At 53.1% G+C, this 17,547-nt stretch overlaps 4 protein-coding genes across 4 annotated transcripts; 2 read left to right on the top strand and 2 right to left on the bottom strand.

The window, feature by feature from the left end:
* Positions 1-697: 697 nt before the first annotated feature.
* Positions 698-1,168, bottom strand: N7482_002754 (uncharacterized protein; the record flags this gene model as incomplete). Its single annotated transcript, XM_056684879.1, has 1 exon — positions 698-1,168. The coding sequence occupies one exon, from the start codon at positions 1,166-1,168 to the stop codon at positions 698-700; it is 471 nt and encodes a 156-aa protein (XP_056548485.1).
* Positions 1,169-2,236: 1,068 nt separating this feature from the next.
* N7482_002753 (lytic polysaccharide monooxygenase AA11 family protein) lies at positions 2,237-3,433 on the top strand (the record flags this gene model as incomplete). The annotated part of the gene is made up of 1 exon (XM_056684878.1): positions 2,237-3,433. One exon carries the CDS (start codon positions 2,237-2,239, stop codon positions 3,431-3,433), a length of 1,197 nt encoding a protein of 398 aa, XP_056548484.1.
* An 872-nt stretch (positions 3,434-4,305) lies between these two features.
* Positions 4,306-7,839, bottom strand: N7482_002752 (DUF3433 domain-containing protein; the record flags this gene model as incomplete). Its single annotated transcript, XM_056684877.1, has 1 exon — positions 4,306-7,839. One exon carries the CDS (start codon positions 7,837-7,839, stop codon positions 4,306-4,308), a length of 3,534 nt encoding a protein of 1,177 aa, XP_056548483.1.
* Positions 7,840-8,769: 930 nt separating this feature from the next.
* On the top strand, positions 8,770-10,109 carry N7482_002751 (60S ribosomal protein uL4; the record flags this gene model as incomplete). Its single annotated transcript, XM_056684876.1, has 3 exons — positions 8,770-8,879; positions 8,950-9,044; positions 9,196-10,109. 3 exons carry the CDS (start codon positions 8,770-8,772, stop codon positions 10,107-10,109), a joined length of 1,119 nt encoding a protein of 372 aa, XP_056548482.1.
* Between the last annotated feature and the right edge of the window lie 7,438 nt (positions 10,110-17,547).

The following is a 17,547-nucleotide window of genomic DNA, read 5'->3' as shown; positions in this document are numbered from 1 at the left end:
AAGATCACGATCCGCCAAACAAAGGGGAAAGGGACGGATCACACATCACACTTCACACATCACGCTTCACGCATCACACCATCACATCGTCACACCATCCCGAGTGTTGACAAGACCGCGGACTATGTGGTGTCCAAAGGCAACCAAAAGTCACACCGCACAGGACGAAACAACGTCTGCGCGACATTCGGCTGATACCTTCCATGCCAGTACCGCACGGCCCATAGATCTTCGCGCTACGCCGCACCATCCCAGCCGTCACTCTTGGGTTTCATCGCTGCACAGTGGAGTTGTCTGGACCCTGGAGACCCTGGAGCAATGTCGAGAAGAGAACGGCAGCACTCGCCTGTCATGGAGAGCCTCGATGCGGTGGATTAGGGCGGGCCACTTTCCATCTCCCCCGTGAGGTTCCCCAGGGGGCATTCGGGCACTCACCCACCACACGGTTACGCGCGATGGGATGGTGGCTTTGCTCCTCTTAGACGGGGTGTTTGATCTTTTCCCGCTCCGCCATTTGGATCGCGTTACGTCATCCGCCGTGACGAGTGTTTACAGGCCGCAAGGGCGCGATGCGCGGACATGGCCATCGCAGGTGCGGAAGCCGGTTGGTTGCGCGAAGTGCCGAGCGTCGGGGGTGGAGCAGGGCCGGAGGAGCTGTCACCACAGCAGGGCATAGAAGATGAAACAGTCCAAACAGTCATCCAAACTCTCCCATGATCAAGGCTGCAACCTCTGGTTTCAACGTCCGCATGGTGTGCAGCGTGGTACCGTCGGTGTCTTCCGTGGCCTGATTCGCCTCCGAGCCCGCTGACAGGAAACAAAGGCGCCAACCGCCGGGTTGCTCCACAACCAATACACCGGTCGGCGCCCAGGCACATGGCGTCTGTGGAAGCCCAAGATCGATGGTGAGACACTCGCATTGGCCAAGCTGCCGTCCAAAGGGGGATGTGGGGATGGCCGTGCCTTGCGCCAGTCGGTACCGATCTGCTCTAATTTGTTCCCTGCGTCGGTCGCTGCAGTGGTTGGCTCCTTCACCAGCCGCCTCGCCGCTAGAACTAGTCCATCGGCCCTGTCCGGGGTTCGCGTTCCGAGCCTCTGAGTGGCTGCAGCCCGCTGCCACTTCACCACCACTCACCGTGCGGATCAGGCAATTGCACAGTGGAGGCATCACTTGAAACATCCCAGCTGTCGAGCATCTCCGCTCCACTAGCCCTGTCGTTCCTCTCGGCTGGCAAGCCATCCAGGATGGTGGGCTTTTCGAGATTGGCGAGGGTGTGGAGGAGACCAAACTTTAGGAGTATCCGATTGATTGGCATACGCCTAGTCGATGCGACTCCATTCGGAGATCGGCCTGTCGGTCGTGACTCCGTCCCTGCGGGCTGCTGGGTGCATCACCCTACGTCGTACCTGACTGGGCCCTGGCGGGAAGCGAAGAGCAGAAGAGGAGGATCGAGTGCCAAGTTGGATATAAACCCCTTCCACGTCATGGCTCTATCGTCTTTTTTCTCTTTTCTTTCTGTCGTACCTTTCGATCCTTTTTCTCTTCTCTTCACGGTTCGACAAACCGACAACAGGCCAGTCCTGTCTTCCTTTCTCTCTTTCACTTTCGCTTGGTAGTCATCGCCTGTGGCGGACTCCTACACTCCTTCGAGACTTTCATCGCTTCCTTCCAAAGACATTCTCACAGCCTGTGAGAATCATTCCCTGGACTCCCAAGACATCCAACATCCCCGTTTGGGAAAAGAACACCAAAAAGCTTAGCAGAGATTGTTTGAAACAACTCTGCTTTTTCTTCTCTTCCAAGGTATGGTTCTGCACCGTTGCCTTTGTTCCTATGATCATACCTTCCTCGCCCATCATTGTCTTGTAATATGTGGTTGTTGTCTTTCAGGTCTCGTCAAGTGAAGGTTGGGCAAGGTTGACGAGATGTGTTTCGGCATGTCGACAATGCCTTTATATATACCCCGGTAGCCTAGAGCGCTGCCTATGAATCCCCCCCAAGTGAATATCAGCTTCTGATATTTAATACACCTACACCCGGCCCACCTATCATGATCAAACTCTCCCTCTTCTCATCCTCTAACACGGCGCAGGAAGCCTTCATTCATTTCGCTCTCGCGACTACCAAGTTCCATTCCTTTACTGTTTGAACCCGTTCGTCTGGTACGAACCGGATCTCCAGCTGCAAAGTTCCCTGTCGAATCGTCCAAAAAAAGAAGTCGATCTCACCTTCACTATGCTCGCCAAATCCATCCTGGTCGCCACTTTGGCTGCGGCTGCGGTCAACGCCCACATGATCATGGTCCAACCCGTCCCTTATGGCAAGGATACCATCAACAACTCCCCTCTGGAGGCTAAGGGCGGGGACTTCCCTTGCAAGCTTCGTGACGGCACCTACGACATCTCCACAGAAAACATGATGGAAGTCGGTGCTGTTCAACAGCTGCGTTTTGAGGGCAGCGCCACCCACGGTGGTGGCTCGTGCCAGATCAGCTTGACTGAAGATCGGGCACCGAGCAAGTCAACTACTTGGAAGGTCATCAAGTCCATCGAGGGAGGCTGCCCTGCCAACGTTGCCGGAAATATGGGAGACAATGCCAGTGCTGAGGACCCCTACCACTTCAACTTCACGATTCCTGACGGTATCACTGCCGGCAAGTACACTCTCGCTTGGACGTGGTTCAACCGCATCGGTAACCGCGAGATGTACATGAACTGCGCTCCTGTCACTGTTACGCAGGGCTCTTCCAAGCGATCAGTGGCGGCCCCTGCCATCGATAAGCGTTCCTCCAGCTTCCCTCCTATGTTTGTTGCCAACATCAATGGTTGCACTACCACGGAGGGTATCGATATTCGCTTCCCCCAGCCTGGTGATGTCGTTGAGTACGACGGGACCCCTACCAATCTCGCCCCTGCGGGTGATGCTGCTTGCTCCGGTACTCCCACATTCGGCGGTTCTGGCGACACTGGCTCTGGCTCAAGCTCTGGCTCAAGATCTGGCTCTAGCTCTAGTTCTGACACCGGGTCCTCGTCTACCGCCGCGGGCAGTGCTCCTACTGAGACTTCATCCCAAGCTGGTGCTGCCGCCCCAACCTCCACCGCTGCCCCGGTTGAAACCAGCGCCCCCAGCGCTCCTCAGCCTGTTGCCTCATCCAGTGCCCCGGAATCTCCTTCCTCCAGCTCTTCCAGCTCTTCCAGCTCTGGTACTCTAACTGGTTCTTGCAGCCCCGAGGGTGCCTGGAACTGCATTGCCGGTAGCTCCTTTCAGCGTTGCGCGAATGGCCAATGGTCCGTCTCTCAGCAGATGGCCGCGGGAACTGAATGCACTGCTGGTCAGAGCTCAGATCTGTCGGTTTCTGCCATCAAAGCTGCTCGCGAGATCTCCGCAATGCGCTTCCGCAAGCGGGTAGTTGGCGACTTGCGCCATGCTTAGATCATACGTGCTTCGACCTCACTACCTCTACACGCACAAGCTCCGCTGGTATCGGATATTGTAACCTTTTCTTCTCTTCCGCATTGCATACCTGCATCATGTTTTCTTCCCATTCGTTTCCGCACCTGGATAAGGTGTTCTGTGGCGGACCCTCTTCTTTTCACTGCAGGATGTTTGGCTATTTTTCCCATCGTGTACATCTCTTCCAAGATGAGACTTGTTAGAAATAAACATCTCATGACCTTTTTCAGAAATCCAGTAAAAGTATCCACTAGTCAGTAAGTCTTGGCGGCCGGCCCATATCTTCAACCCTCCCGAATAGTTTCCTTATAAGTTAGAATTAGGGATTTCTATCAATTCGTAGCATTACTCTATTCAAGTTCTACTATATCCTCATCCCGCCAAGTACTAACTGTAGGCCTGGGTAGGACCGAAGAGCTACACCGCGTTCTTGAGGGAAGATTTGCGCAAATTGAGAGAAAGAGGATATGAGTGCTATCTACTCCGGCTACGTCAAATTCCGATGTGCAGGGATTCTCAGTCCTTTGAGCTAAATCTTAAAAATCCCGGAAAACGATAATTTCCGTGCTTGATGGGCTTAGAAAGCTTAATTGGCTTTGTTATTCCTGGGATCTAAAGGATTAGGAACAAACAAACAGTTGAGATGTGTGAAATTGTAATGGCCGCTGAGAAATCCAAGTTCGATAATTTGATCTTTTTCCTCTTCTCTATGATTTTCAAAAATAATTTTTTTTTCGGAATCTGTCGGATCTGCATAATTCGAAGATACAGTCATGTGTTCGAACAGCTGAATTTTGATCGTAACTACGTAAATAGGTCTATGCAATGTTCATCTCAAGCCCCTCTCTCTCTCATGCTTCCTTCTCTGCTGACGTATGAGCGATGGTAAATACTTTTCCACTCTCCGGTCCATCAGAATGCCCATTCTCCCACCAACCAAGATAGAAACGCCGGTACGCAAAGGTCTGGTCAAGTGACTTGTGATTCGGATCCCAAGCACCTTGCACAAACTGATCCAGCAGGTCTGAATCTGCCAAGAGACTGGCAACTGCCGCGATGCTGCATGGATTCTTCGGTAAAACATGATCTGTATCCAAAAGCACGGAGCTGATAATTCCCAAAATGAGCATTGCGCCTAGCAGTGCTTCCAGTATTCGTGTTGAAGTAGGATCTTGAATCAACCTCAGACGACTAGAGTTCGTGACGTTTCCAAGAAGCAGTGCATGAGGAATGCTGTCATTTGCAGTTCCCCGGGTGTAGTTGCTGAGTTGTTGCGCGTTGATGATTTTGTGTTGGCGCTTGATTGCATCAATAACCGTTTGGTTCTGGTCTGGCGTTTCCAGGTTCTCGGAGGCAATTGCGTATTTCCCGGTGACGAGGAGATAGAAAAAGCCATCAAGCGTTGGGTATTGACCGTCTGTGTTCAAAGTCCACCATTCTGGAATTGGGGTGTAGAGATTTGGTCTCATTATGGCTGAAGATTCATCAGGCACCGGGGGATGCTCTTCGTCGATTTCCAGTTCCGGTAACTTCAATCGTGTCTCAACATCGATGGTCTCAGCGTATTGCATGCACGTCATCGCCATGATGTACCCGACAGATGTGCGATTCACATGCCCCCATACATAGGTTTCAATGTAGTGTGAAGAAAGGCTGTTGTCGGCATGACAATAGGATTCAATTGAGTATCCAAACGGCCCATCCTGAAGGTTTTCCACCGAGAACACAGTGGCATTCCAGTGATAGTCGGTATTATTTCCCGGGCAAGCCAATGTCGTCAGTTCACTTGTGAGCTGGTAAATCTCCGTGATTCCATCAAAATATTGACTGATTGTCGGCTTCAGGTCGACAGCAGTATACAATTTGCAGACAGGCGCAGACCTCAGGGCCGGAACTCGGATATCCACAAAAGAGCCATTTCCAATGGTCTGATTCGATGGATCGTCCATTGATATCTCTGCAAACGCAAGATCCTCGTAGGTCCAGCGAGGATAGCTAAAATTATATTGGAGAATATATTCCGCAGTGATGATGCCCGCAACCTCACTCGCCTCATCCAAATTTAACTGGACGCCGGCAATGGTTCTGGGGTCAGGGAAACCACCCACGCGCGTGAAATTGGCCTGCGCATGAGAAGGGACTTCAATCACCGAGTAAAGACCGCTGACCACAATGGTTATGAAAAATGCTGCCCCGGTAGAGAGTGTCGTCGTTAGGATAGCAAGATGCATGGAGCGAAAGGCCCGAAACCCATTGGTGAATCCAAGGGCGTCCAAGAAGCTCACATTCATGGACTGCGAGAACAAAGCACCGGTTGGTCGCTTGAGATGCGAGTAGGGGGCAAGACATCTGGTGTTGAAGTCTATGCTGCCAAATGCAAGACTAAATCCGGTCATTATTGCGGCGGGAATGATGGTCCACACATAATGCATATATTCATCATTCAATCCGATAGTTCCCAAGCCCTTGTTGACCTCTGAAAGATGTAACAAGATTTCCAATATTGCGATTGCCGATGCAACTAGGAATAAGATGGCAATTCGGCACAAAATACTAGGGAATGGCCTCCAGGTGTGGTACTTCGAATCGAGATTTTGATCCAATTTAGGTTCATTGTGCACATGTTCTGTGACCCCGATTGATGTGCCGTTCGACGTAGACTTCGAATAATAGTGTTGTCCCACAAGGTGGCCCCGGAGTACGTCGTCGGACACTGCCCCGAGCCCACGAAGGGAATGTCGAAAATCCACACTGTTTGCTGTCACGGCTGCGATCGCGGAGATATTAGCTGGGTTCCAGGTGGCTACTGTCTGGCGAGCCGCAAAAAGAATCATCAAGGTTGACAGCAGTATTACTACTGCCAGGCATGCCTCGATACCCCGGAGTGGCAGTTGCATCATCACCACTCGATTCTCATTTACGAGTGCGGAACCGACTGTCTTTGATTCATGTTCTTTAACAAGACCCATATGCATAAGCTGGGCAGTCATTGCACGGTAGTACGCGGAAGCTGAATCTCGAAGCACATCTTCCCGCCAGAGGTTTTCAAGAGTGGCTTCTTCTTCTGCGAGAAGCAATCCAAGTCTCAGAGGTTCATCAACGTGCGCATCGGCTGGGAACGGATTAAATCTTTCAATGCCTCTGAAGCCTGTGGTATCACTAGAGTTGGCCTTGATAAACTCAGCAATATCTCCTGCGGTCAGGCCAGGGAGAGTAGTCTCCTCACTCGCGAGCGTTTGAAGGCGAATATCAGATGAAAAATCAGTTGCGTTTCGCTGGGCTTGCAGTTTGACGTGGAGAAGTGTCGGCTTGCAAATCATGATCTTGTGCCGTTCTAGGTTCAACTGTACCGTTTCATATTTAGCAGGGCCGCGATAGGCTGAGGCTTTTGTACGAGTGGTGTTCGTGTCGCCAACTTCGATGAATAACACCAAAATGCGGATGTCGTCAGACGTATTAGTGCTTCCACATTGTGCCCATTCGAAGTGCGCTATTTGCGTATACTCCTCCGCACCTAGCCCAAGCTGGTCGTAGTTGGAAATGTTGCACGATGGAGTGACTATCTGGAAATCTGTAACCAGTTCGACTTGACTTCCATTAGTCTTCAACCATTCTTTGTAGTATAAGGCTTTGGTATCGACAGTAGCATATTCGCAGCTCAGGTCGGCCTTCAGCCCATCTATAGGGGCAGTGACAATGGCACTGGAAGAGACGTTTGGGGCAGAGAACTCTTGAAATGCCAGATTGGCATTTGTACCACCGGGATAAGTTAAATTGTCGAAGACGATACCGTTGATGATATCGTATGGTTGAGACCCGACAGCCTCGAGTGTGGAGTTTTGAGTAGTGAACATGTCGTGTAGTTGGATAGTCACATTTTTCTGAAGGACGTGTACCTCCTGCAGCGAGAACAAACTGGTTGAGAAAACGATCATCAACTGCACAAGCATAGAGCACGTCACTCCTGAAAAAACAACCAATTGCTTGTTCTTAAATGATTTCCACATGGCGACGGGCTGCATGTCAGATATGTAGTCCAAAAGCACACTTTTGTCCGCTGGTTGGGGAGCTTGGAGCATTGACTGCCATGGCGCAATTTGTTTTGATTGAAACTCGACCCGCGACCAGAACGTGGCGACAATGGTGAGTATGGCGGTCGGTCCATAGGTCCAAAGATAGTGGCGGCTTTCAGTCGAAGCAGCGATACCATCATGGGCGGCGGAAGATTGGAACAATGCTTCAAGCGCGGCAATGATTGCGCAAAAGGCGATCACAAATAGAACCAGGATTCGTCTTCGCAGGTAGGATGGCCGCCAGCCAGTTTCTTCCGAGCGATCCGCGAATCCGACATGTTTATTGATGAGGTCAAATATCATGCCGAACATAGGGAGTCGGCTTCAATGTATATATGGCTCCCGCGGCACAGCAGAGGACGGCTTCAGGGAGGGAAAGGTACAACAATAGAATAGATGGAATAAGGCACTTAATCTATTGATGTATTCCATCAGGAGGGGGAGTAAACGCGCGAACGTTTCTTAATTTTGGCCAAGCAGCACGTTAAGCGCCGGCCCCTGGTGGCGGCGAGTCAGCCTAATGTGTTGGTGAAACAATGATCCATCTAGCGAATGTCTCAAGCCGCCCGGGCTTGGGTCTTGCCTCCAGTCATATGAGAGTATCTTCTTCGATCTGCAATATCGGTGAGCTATGCAGCCTTCGCTGCCTCGTGATTATGATGATCGATGGGGCCAAGGCACCTAGCCGCATGAAGATGCGTCCCTGGGAGTTTCAGAAGTCGTGGAGGGCGGTTATTATGAGAGCATAAGGATGATTAAACCAGCTGCTACGAGATGCCGCACTGCATATCGCAGTCTGTTCTAGAAATAGAGGCAGAGTTGGAATTAGGGGATATACCGCAGACAGTAGATGGCTTGGCTTAACATAGCCTGTGCCGCCTTGGAGTCGGCACACAGCCTCGGCGCCAAGTTATGAAGGCCTCATATAAGCCGAATAATATTATCTGGGCAGCATTTCTTCCTCCTTCGGTCTACAAAATACCTGATCTTGACAGAACAGCATCGACAAGAAGGAAGGTAACGCGTTACTTCCCATCAGGTCACATGCTGGTGGGGTTTACACATGACATAAGCACGCACGGGCCGCGTCTAAGTGGCGCACGCTAGGACTAATATGGAAGGAAGGGCTTAGGGTTATATCGGCCCACGATGAGCAAGCTCAGTAAGCGAAAAAATCCACAGTTGAAGCCAGACTGGGAAGCACTTGGTCTTCAACCTCATCATCGACCTCGAACGACAACAATGGCCTCCCGCCCGACTGTCTCTATCGCCACGGCTGAGGGCAAGCCCTCCGGGGCCACCCAGCCCCTGCCTACCGTCTTCGGTGCCCCCATCCGCCCGGACATTGTCCAGTACGTCGAATCGGCAAAATTCGAACAGTGGTGCTTGGAGGTGGAAATGCTGACGGTTTTCGCTCTATAGGCAGGTGCACACCGGTATGGCGAAGAACAAGAGACAGCCCTACGCTGTGAGCGAGAAGGCTGGCGAGCAGACCTCTGCTGAGTCCTGGGGTACCGGTACGTGAAACTGAGATTGCGAGATGCGAGGGAACTTGGGCTTGAGGGGCGACGAAGCAAATTTTTTTTTGCGGGGAAATACTTTCGTTTGGGAGGTCAATCGGCACTTTATTGAACAGACGCTGACGAGATGATTTTCAACATTCAACAGGCCGTGCTGTTGCCCGTATTCCCCGTGTCTCTGGTGGTGGTACTCACCGTGCCGGTCAGGCTGCCTTCGGTAACCAGTGCCGTTCCGGTCGCATGTTCGCTCCCACCAAGGTCTGGCGCAAGTGGCACCAGAAGATCAACCTGAACCAGAAGCGTTTCGCTACCGCCTCTGCTCTGGCTGCTTCTTCCGTCCCCGCCCTCCTCTTCGCCCGTGGCCACCGTGTCGCCAAGGTCCCCGAGGTTCCCCTTGTTGTCGAGTCCAAGACCTTCCAGGGTGCTGCCCTGACCAAGACCAAGGCTGCCATCGCCCTCCTCCAGGCCATTGGTGCCGGTGAGGACCTCGTCAAGGTCCAGAAGTCCCGCAAGCTGCGCGCCGGTAAGGGTAAGCTGCGTAACCGCCGCTTCCGCCAGCGCCGCGGTCCTCTGGTTGTCTACAACCCCGAGACCGATGGCAAGGACCTCGTCCGTGCCTTCCGCAACATCCCCGGTGTTGAGACCTCCTCCGTCTTCTCCCTCAACCTGCTCCAGCTCGCTCCCGGTGGTCACCTCGGCCGCTTCATCGTCTGGACCTCCTCCGCCTTTGAGGCCCTCGACCAGGTCTACGGCACCACCACCACCCCCTCGGCCCTCAAGAAGGACTTCCTCCTTCCCTCCAACCTGGTCTCCAACTCCGACCTTACCCGCCTCATCAACTCTTCTGAAATCCAGGCTGTTGTCCGCGCCCCCAAGGGCGAGGCCCGCACCAAGCGTGTCAACGTCCAGAAGAAGAACCCTCTGCGCAACAAGCAGGTCATGCTCCGTCTCAACCCCTACGCCGCTGCCTACTCCAAGCAGAAGCTTGGCCAGCAGAAGGTCGAGGGTGGCAAGCCCGAGCGTGCTTCCGCCACCTTCGCCAAGGTTCTGGATGAGGAGTAAATGTGCTCTCCCTATCTTTCTTTCGATACGGTGAAAAATGGTAGTTACCAGCAAAAAATGAATCAATGACTTTTTTTGCAATACCCCATGGGTCTATCGGCGTAATAATATGATCGGTTTTGTTCTCTCAATTGCGCAGCGCGCTGTCCGGCTCTAATGGGTAAGCTACGAGGTCCGTAGCCCGAGACCTAGTGAGATCTCTCCACCCGTATGTACAAAGTAGACATGCCCAGTTGATCACCGACCATCGGAGCTCGATTTCGGTTTCGCTTTCGGTCTGGGGATTTGCCTTCCGTACGCCTCGCCTTCCAAGTGACTTGATCTCTCCTTCCATCCTTCCTGCCTGTGTATACCGAACTGTAACCGCGTGCAGTGCAGCTGTAAACACAGCGGGTGCTTCGTGGAGAAAAGCGGGAAACCTACTGTAGTTGCTTACTGATATGAATCTCTGAAGTTGATCTGCGGCATCCCGCTGTCATGCAGGAGATATCCCTACGGTGGTCGACCGCATATGCGTCTGTTCCCGAATGTCCAATTATCGGGTGTAATATATCTTCAAACTATCTGCCCGGATACTTTTCGTCAGCAATCGGAACCTTAACGACTACGTTAGGCGTTCCCTGTGGAAATGAACCACCACCTGACCTATGCAGGTCTGGATATATATTTCCAGGGTTTATGGGTTTACGTACCCCCGCATAAGCGGGAAAAAAAATACAAACCATCCAGCTTCGCAAATTAGCGAAAACCTTGCCCTTCGAACCGAGTAGGAAAAGTGCACGATCGTACTGGATTTAGTGGGTGTTTTAGGTAGTCCTGATCAATCTCGCCAGTCCCTCTTACCTAACGGCATCGCGTGTGATCATGCGGAGAGAGTCGCACGTCTCACGTACTTTCGCGCGGGATGCCGGATGGGCCGGGCCTAGGTCCGGGCTGAGATGAAAGGAAAGTCAACGGCGTAGCAAGGACGGAAATACGAGCATCACATGTCGTCCCCTCCGAGGGCTGGCAGGGCTGCGTTCGGCCTGGGGAGGTACTGTAAGCCCTAGGTCCTCGAAATGGATGCCGTGCGGTGTATCACGCAATTAAGCACTGAGACCGCCGTGGCAGTTGCGTATTACGGAGTAGATCACGACGAAACGCCCGGCACTAGATGGCGAACTAGTGCAGATGCTAAACCGCTCATGACAGGAACAGACCCCAAATAGGCAATCTGTAACCTGTCAACTAGGGTTGATCCTCATCCCCAATTCATTGGGGGAGATCATCATTCCCTGCTGAGGCTGACTAGGGCAAATCAAACGCGTCCGAACGAGAGAAGGAGTCGGGGTGAATGTGTTGACAGTCTTCCGTACTGCGTACTGCGTACTCGGTCCTCCGTGTGGATGCTCAGACGATAGCAGGGCTGATGCGCTTCACATGCCAATTTCTGTTTTCTTTCTAGAAAACCGTCCCATCTATTAAAGTTTCTTCGGCAGCCGCCGCTTCCCAGCAGACTTGACCCCCTCGGTGGATCGACCTAGCAGAAACAGTCGTGCATCCCGGCCCCTCACCTTACTACTTACGGGGCCCAGCGGAGAGGGCCACACGGGGGAAAGAGGCGTAACGAACGCGGATGAACGCGACCATCCGACCCAGTCGACCAGCCGATGTTGACTTGCACGACGGGGCGCAGATCACGACGTGCGCGGGCCGCCAAGAACACCGTCAGGGTCCGCGGCTGATAGTCGGATAGGTCCCATCTTGCAGGCTCCCGGTCAGAGTGGGGGAGGTACGTCAGCACCAGCGGTGCGGACTTTCCTATCACCCAGGAGCGCCGCAAAAGAAGGTTACGGGCGGGTTCTGAATTTTGAGCTCGCTTAGGCGAGGCCGGGCGGGCAAACCTTCGGGGGAATTGAGTTTGGGCGTCGATGTACAATGACACACTATCTATCCGCTTGGGCGGATAGCCTATGCATGTCTGTAGTCGTGCATTCGGTGGGAACTCGGTACGACCTGGTGGAAAGTTTGAAAAGCTTCCTAGACAGCTTGTAGAGTTGCAATGCGTTGCAATGCTGCTCCCCCCCCCATCCCTCCACTCTGCAGCCTAGCTAGCGAGCCCACTCTGGAGTGAATTGACTTTATAATGCGAGTCTACGGAGTATAGGGAGTACGGGGACGGGGAGCAGGAACAGGCAGCAGGCAGATGCAACATGAACCAGGGATTCAGAACTAACCGAGATTCTTCTCGCGTTTCATGAGACCAAATGCAAATGACGGGGGAGGCCGTTCAGGGGATAGGGGGGAAGAGGGGCGTATCGGAGGAGAAAAATTCTCCGATCCTACGAGCCGCGTCCCGCGGCTTTTGGAGGGTAAGCATAAATGTGGTCAGACGGCAAAGGAACCGATCACACAGCCTGGCTGGCACGAGCGCTTGATCGTGGTGTATGATCAGTGCTGAAGGGCTGCCTAGTTCATAGGGGATGGGTAGCCTCCGGGAGGATCGGCTGGTGAACAGCAATGGACCTGAAGAAATACAGTCATAACAGGACCGCATCATAAGAAACCACCGACATCAGAATGATTACAAAGTAGCGAAGTCTCCGATCCTGGGCTAGCGGTTTCTGAGGAATGGATCCCGTGGAGGAAAGACTTCGCAGATCACCTAGGACTGGCCAGGTCAGGGAAGGATTGGGTTAGTGTAGCGCTAGCCAGGGACGGAATACGGAGTATAATCGTAATAATAGACTTGGCAATGCCGGGCCATACTCCTTCCTGGGCGGATTGTCTCACCTCCGCACGACCAACTCGAATTGGGCCGGGGGAACATGGGACGAGCACGGCACAGAAGATTCGGCGCTACCGGTAGTCAACCCGACGCTACTCGAGATTTTCGTCTGGAGGTACGCCAAACATGCCAACTCCTGTATATCCGGCATGCAGTAGCAGAGTCGCAGTACAGTAGCGGCAGTCGCGCAGTGCCAGCAATGCCAATGCTAGTGCCAGCAGTGGCACGCCCATCCAGGAACTGCGTGTTTGTGTCCTGTGGTGAGTGGATGTAGCATCCTCTCGTCCATTTACCCTGGCCACATCCCCCTTCCTAGCTGGTTAAAGTACAATTTCATCGTGTTGATGAGATGAGGAGGATTGAGGCCTTGGACCTTGGCTAGGCGGGATCCTTTTAGTTTCCGTATTATGATTAATTCAGCCATTGAGCATTGCAAGGAAGCTAATTTAGTCCATGATGAGAATTGCATCGGTACCTGAGGGGGCCAAGGGAAACAACGGACAACACACCTACTGTAGCTCTCCCGGCCGGGCGACCAAGTGGGTAAGTGATTGATTGGCTTTCTGATGTGGTTGATTGGGGCCTGGTCGCACGTCTCGCATCCTGGCTTGATTACCGTCCATACCGTACTGTCCATGCTGGTTTGCGCTCCATCTCATGGCGCACGATCTTTGTCGTCCAACCCGCGTCGCTGTCGGCATTTGCTCGGAGGAAAATTGGGTCCCGATGGCGCCTGGACCAATAGTGTGATCATGAACTAACCGCGCTGAGCCAGGCTTGCGAGTTCTCGGGTGGAAATGCCAGATGGAGGGTCGCTGGCGTTGGAAGTGCCGGATGGAAGGAGGAGCACAGAGCACCGAGCTCGCCAAATCCCGACGGGCTTTCGCCCTCGGGAGAGACGGTACGGAGTACGGAGTACATGGATGAGGTGGAGGGACGCTATGGGCCCTGGGCCCTAGGCCCTAGGCCCGAGCTAGGTAGTTTTTCGGCTATGCTGCAGTTCCAGCGGAACAGAGAACGGGCCAGGGGGCTGCCACCAAATAGGCGGCGATCCCGAATGACGGCTTGCAGATCGGATCGCCATGCGTTTGAGACACCATACGTGGTCAACTCCGGAGTGCATCGCCGTTGGAGGTGGAGTGTCTCGGGCCTATTGGACCATTGGACCATTGGACCACAGCGTCGGACGGCAAGGCCAGGGTTCCCTGCAGTGGCACTGCTCGACGTCCCTCTCGATGGCGCCTTCCAGCAGCTAAGCTGCACGGGGCTCTACAATCTTTCGATGAGTCCAATGTTGAGTCGTAAAGATGCGTGTCGACTTCTCTGTGGCGGGGCTGGGGATGCCCCCGCCAACCGGTGCATCTCGACGCCGTAGGTATAGTGTTATTTTCCGATGATGATGATGATGATGATGATGATGACGACGATAATAAGATTTATCATATTTTATGAGGATATTGATTGAGTACGTAGGCACTCACCGGTGAGCCTTTTTTGTTTCTACTTTTATCTTTCCCTCTTGGCAGACGCAGAATCGGCCTGGCAGCGCCTCTAAGGCATTGGACTCTTAGCTTCTCAGGGGAGTCGCGTGGATATGGACCAGCTGTCCACCCTGAGAATATTCAGCAATCACAAGCATCTGGCCAATTGACGGGGAGGGGAAGGGGGGGGGGGTTGGCCAACCCGCAGCTATTCGGCGTTCGAGAAGCAGAACGGAGCCTTCGAAGGATGAAATCACACCACAGGCCTAACCCGAGCATCCTGCGCCAAAATTGGGACCTAGTCCAGCACACCACGCGAGCCAACGATCTTCGCCCCGAGAGATAAGCCCTGCGGCCCCAAGACTGGAAAGGAGGATTTCCCGACTAGGCATCTAGTCGCGCCACCGGCCGAAGGCCTCGACCCACTGGTGTTCGTGGCCATCATGCCGAGCCCAAAAACAAGCTCTGGTCTGGGGTTTCCGTGAGCAAAGCGATCGGGAGAAGCGACAGCGGGACGCCAGTATTTCATCCGCCGATCGACGGGCCCCTTCGGACGGCAAAGGGGATAGCCCATTGCCTCGAGCCGTGAGAGCATGATTGGGTCGGAGATCTCAGGGTTCAAATCCCGAGACGTTTCTTTGGTTCATTGGGTTGCATGTGCCGGGCAGTAAGCCGCGCCGAGGGAAGGTCCCTCCGTGCTAGGCCGTTCCTGAACCAGGGGACGATAGAGCACTTACTCGAACGCAGTATGTAATTGCTAGCAGGAGATTGTATGGACTTGGGGACTGGGGCCAGGAGAGAGAACGGGAGACGAGACTCCGGCGAGGCTGCACTGCGCACTGCGCACTGCTCGACATGCTTGATCCTTGCAGAGGAGTGATTAATATAAAGATACAGCTGGTGCGAACCTGGAGTCCCGGTGAACCTGAACCCAGGGGCTGCGTAGCACAATACGGAGTACGGCAGTTAGCCCCAATGCCCCTCCTTCCGCCACGGCCCCGATAGCATCATCATTCCGAGGAATCAGACCAAAAGAACAAGGGACAAAATAGAGAAATGACATAAACGTCGGATGGGAGATCCTCCCCGGGGGTGACCACGGCAATGTGGTTCAATTGCCGTGACACGATCGAAGATTACGCCAGCGTCCACGGGTGATCGGGGGTAACCCTAGGATGAGCCACGAATGCCGAATCTATCGGACTGGAACGGCACGAGGGGCGCATTAGACATCCATTATTACCCGGCCACTCCACTTCGAATGTGGTCTATATGACCTCAATTTTTCGATGGTCCCTATGGAGACCGATGGGGTCTGCCATCAGTTTTCGGGGTCAAGGGGGGCGCACGGGCCGGCACAGTCTGAATGGGAAAACGGTGGCGCTAAGGACTTTCCTTTTATCTGATAGAAACTCGATTTTCCATCTCGAATCTATTTGACTTTGGCAATTTCTGGGAGCCGCAGGGAGGCCCGGGAAAAAGGTCCGCTCGGTTGGAGCACACGGGGAAGGACGGGGGGTTCGTGTCTCATGTTCGGAGTGTGTCTTGGTTCCAGTCCTGAGAGAATAGACTGTCCACTACGCGGACGGAACCCAGAAGAGTATAGATCGATCCCACCTCTTCGACGATCGTATGGAGGTCATCGTAATTTCCTTCGTATCTGCCTGCTCGTTGGTATTTATTACTGGACAGTTCCCGAGTATGGAGTACTTTTGCTCGGGTAATTATCAACCGTAACCCAGAATACATACTTGCCTGTTGGCCCTTTTCTGAAGTCTCGAGAGGGTGTACCTCCTGTTCTTTCCCTCCCTTTGCCATTGGGGATTGGTTTTTTTTTGGTTACGATTCGGGGCACGCTCTTTCCTAGCCTCTTCCTGTTCGTCGGTCTGGGACGCGTGTTTCTTTCCCCAATTCGCTCCTGGCCCTTTACTTTCGCCTCGAGCCCTTTCCCACCGTCGAGACGTGTGAAAAGGAGGGGATTCCAAGCAGGCTGGTAGAATCCTGCCTGTGCGGGCCAGAAGAAAAGTTGAACCGCAGTAACGAGTCAGCTCGCGGGGCAAACCGCTAGTACTTCTCTACTTGATTGGATTTACCGCGGGGGCGACGCTACTTTTAGCGGGTTTCCCAGGATCCCTTGCACATACGGGCTTGTGGCGGGCAAAACTTCCGACCAGGGCTATCTTTGCCCTGTATTGTCAAGGCCGTGTGCCACCATCGGCTCCTGGATCGTTTTCGACCTCATCATCGCCCAGCATCAAAAGTGCTAAAAACAAAATCTATCTCTGACGCGAATTTACCAGGAGGCCTTTTGAATTTATTGTTTGCACATGCGGGAACCTTCATTGCGCTGTTTGTCAACTGTCCTCATCGAAGAGACCACCATCCTTCTGGGCTCTGCTGGTGGTTGGTGTGGATTTGTCTTTTGTACGCCGCGATCCCGATTCAACTGCAACTGTCTCTATAGCGTGGGGCGATCCCTTTTGTGACGCACTTCTCGGCCCGCATCCTGCGACGTCTTGGGGGACAATTGTTTGTGAACTTGCCAAGCCAACCTTGTTCCCAGAGCAAGTAAGCAATCTTGAAGCTTAGGCAAAACACTGGGATCCCGCCGCCACCCTGGTTATACCGGAATGTGCACACCAGATCAGACCGTGACTACTAAAGCCGTCGACATGTTGGTCTGAACCTGCTTCATTCTCTGCGTTTCCATTCAATCCCACCAGCTAGCAGCATATGCGGGGTGGATACCGTGCACTTCGAATGCCGAGAACTCGACGTTCTTCGCCACGGACGTCTATCCAATCTTCGTACTAATCGGATCTACCTTGGCACCAGCTATCTCGGTCTTCAAACCTTCGAGCGGATTGCGATCCAGGAATTCTCTTTGGCCTCCCTATTACCACTGGTGTTTGGACCTGATTGACCAATTTTTGATACTCTATCTACCACTGAGCCCGAGTTATTTGTCGGGGAATTGGTGAGTCGAATGCAGAGAATCTGAATTCGCCGCCGACGATTCTAAACGCATTGGATTTACTGAGTTGTTCTGTCTTGGACTAGGTTATTTCCGTGATCAAGACCTCATCTTGTTCAGGATCCATACTTTCGACCAGACAACCAGCCAAACACAGTACCCTGTCCAACCCTTTTCCAGAGTTTGGACAAATATTCTCCATCCCGCGCTCCGAAT

The sequence above is a fragment of the Penicillium canariense genome, assembly GCF_028826845.1.
Source record: "Penicillium canariense strain IBT 26290 chromosome Unknown utg000001l_segment0_segment0, whole genome shotgun sequence".
Lineage (NCBI taxonomy): Eukaryota > Fungi > Ascomycota > Eurotiomycetes > Eurotiales > Aspergillaceae > Penicillium > Penicillium canariense.
This window is presented reverse-complemented; position numbering and strand designations above follow the sequence as displayed.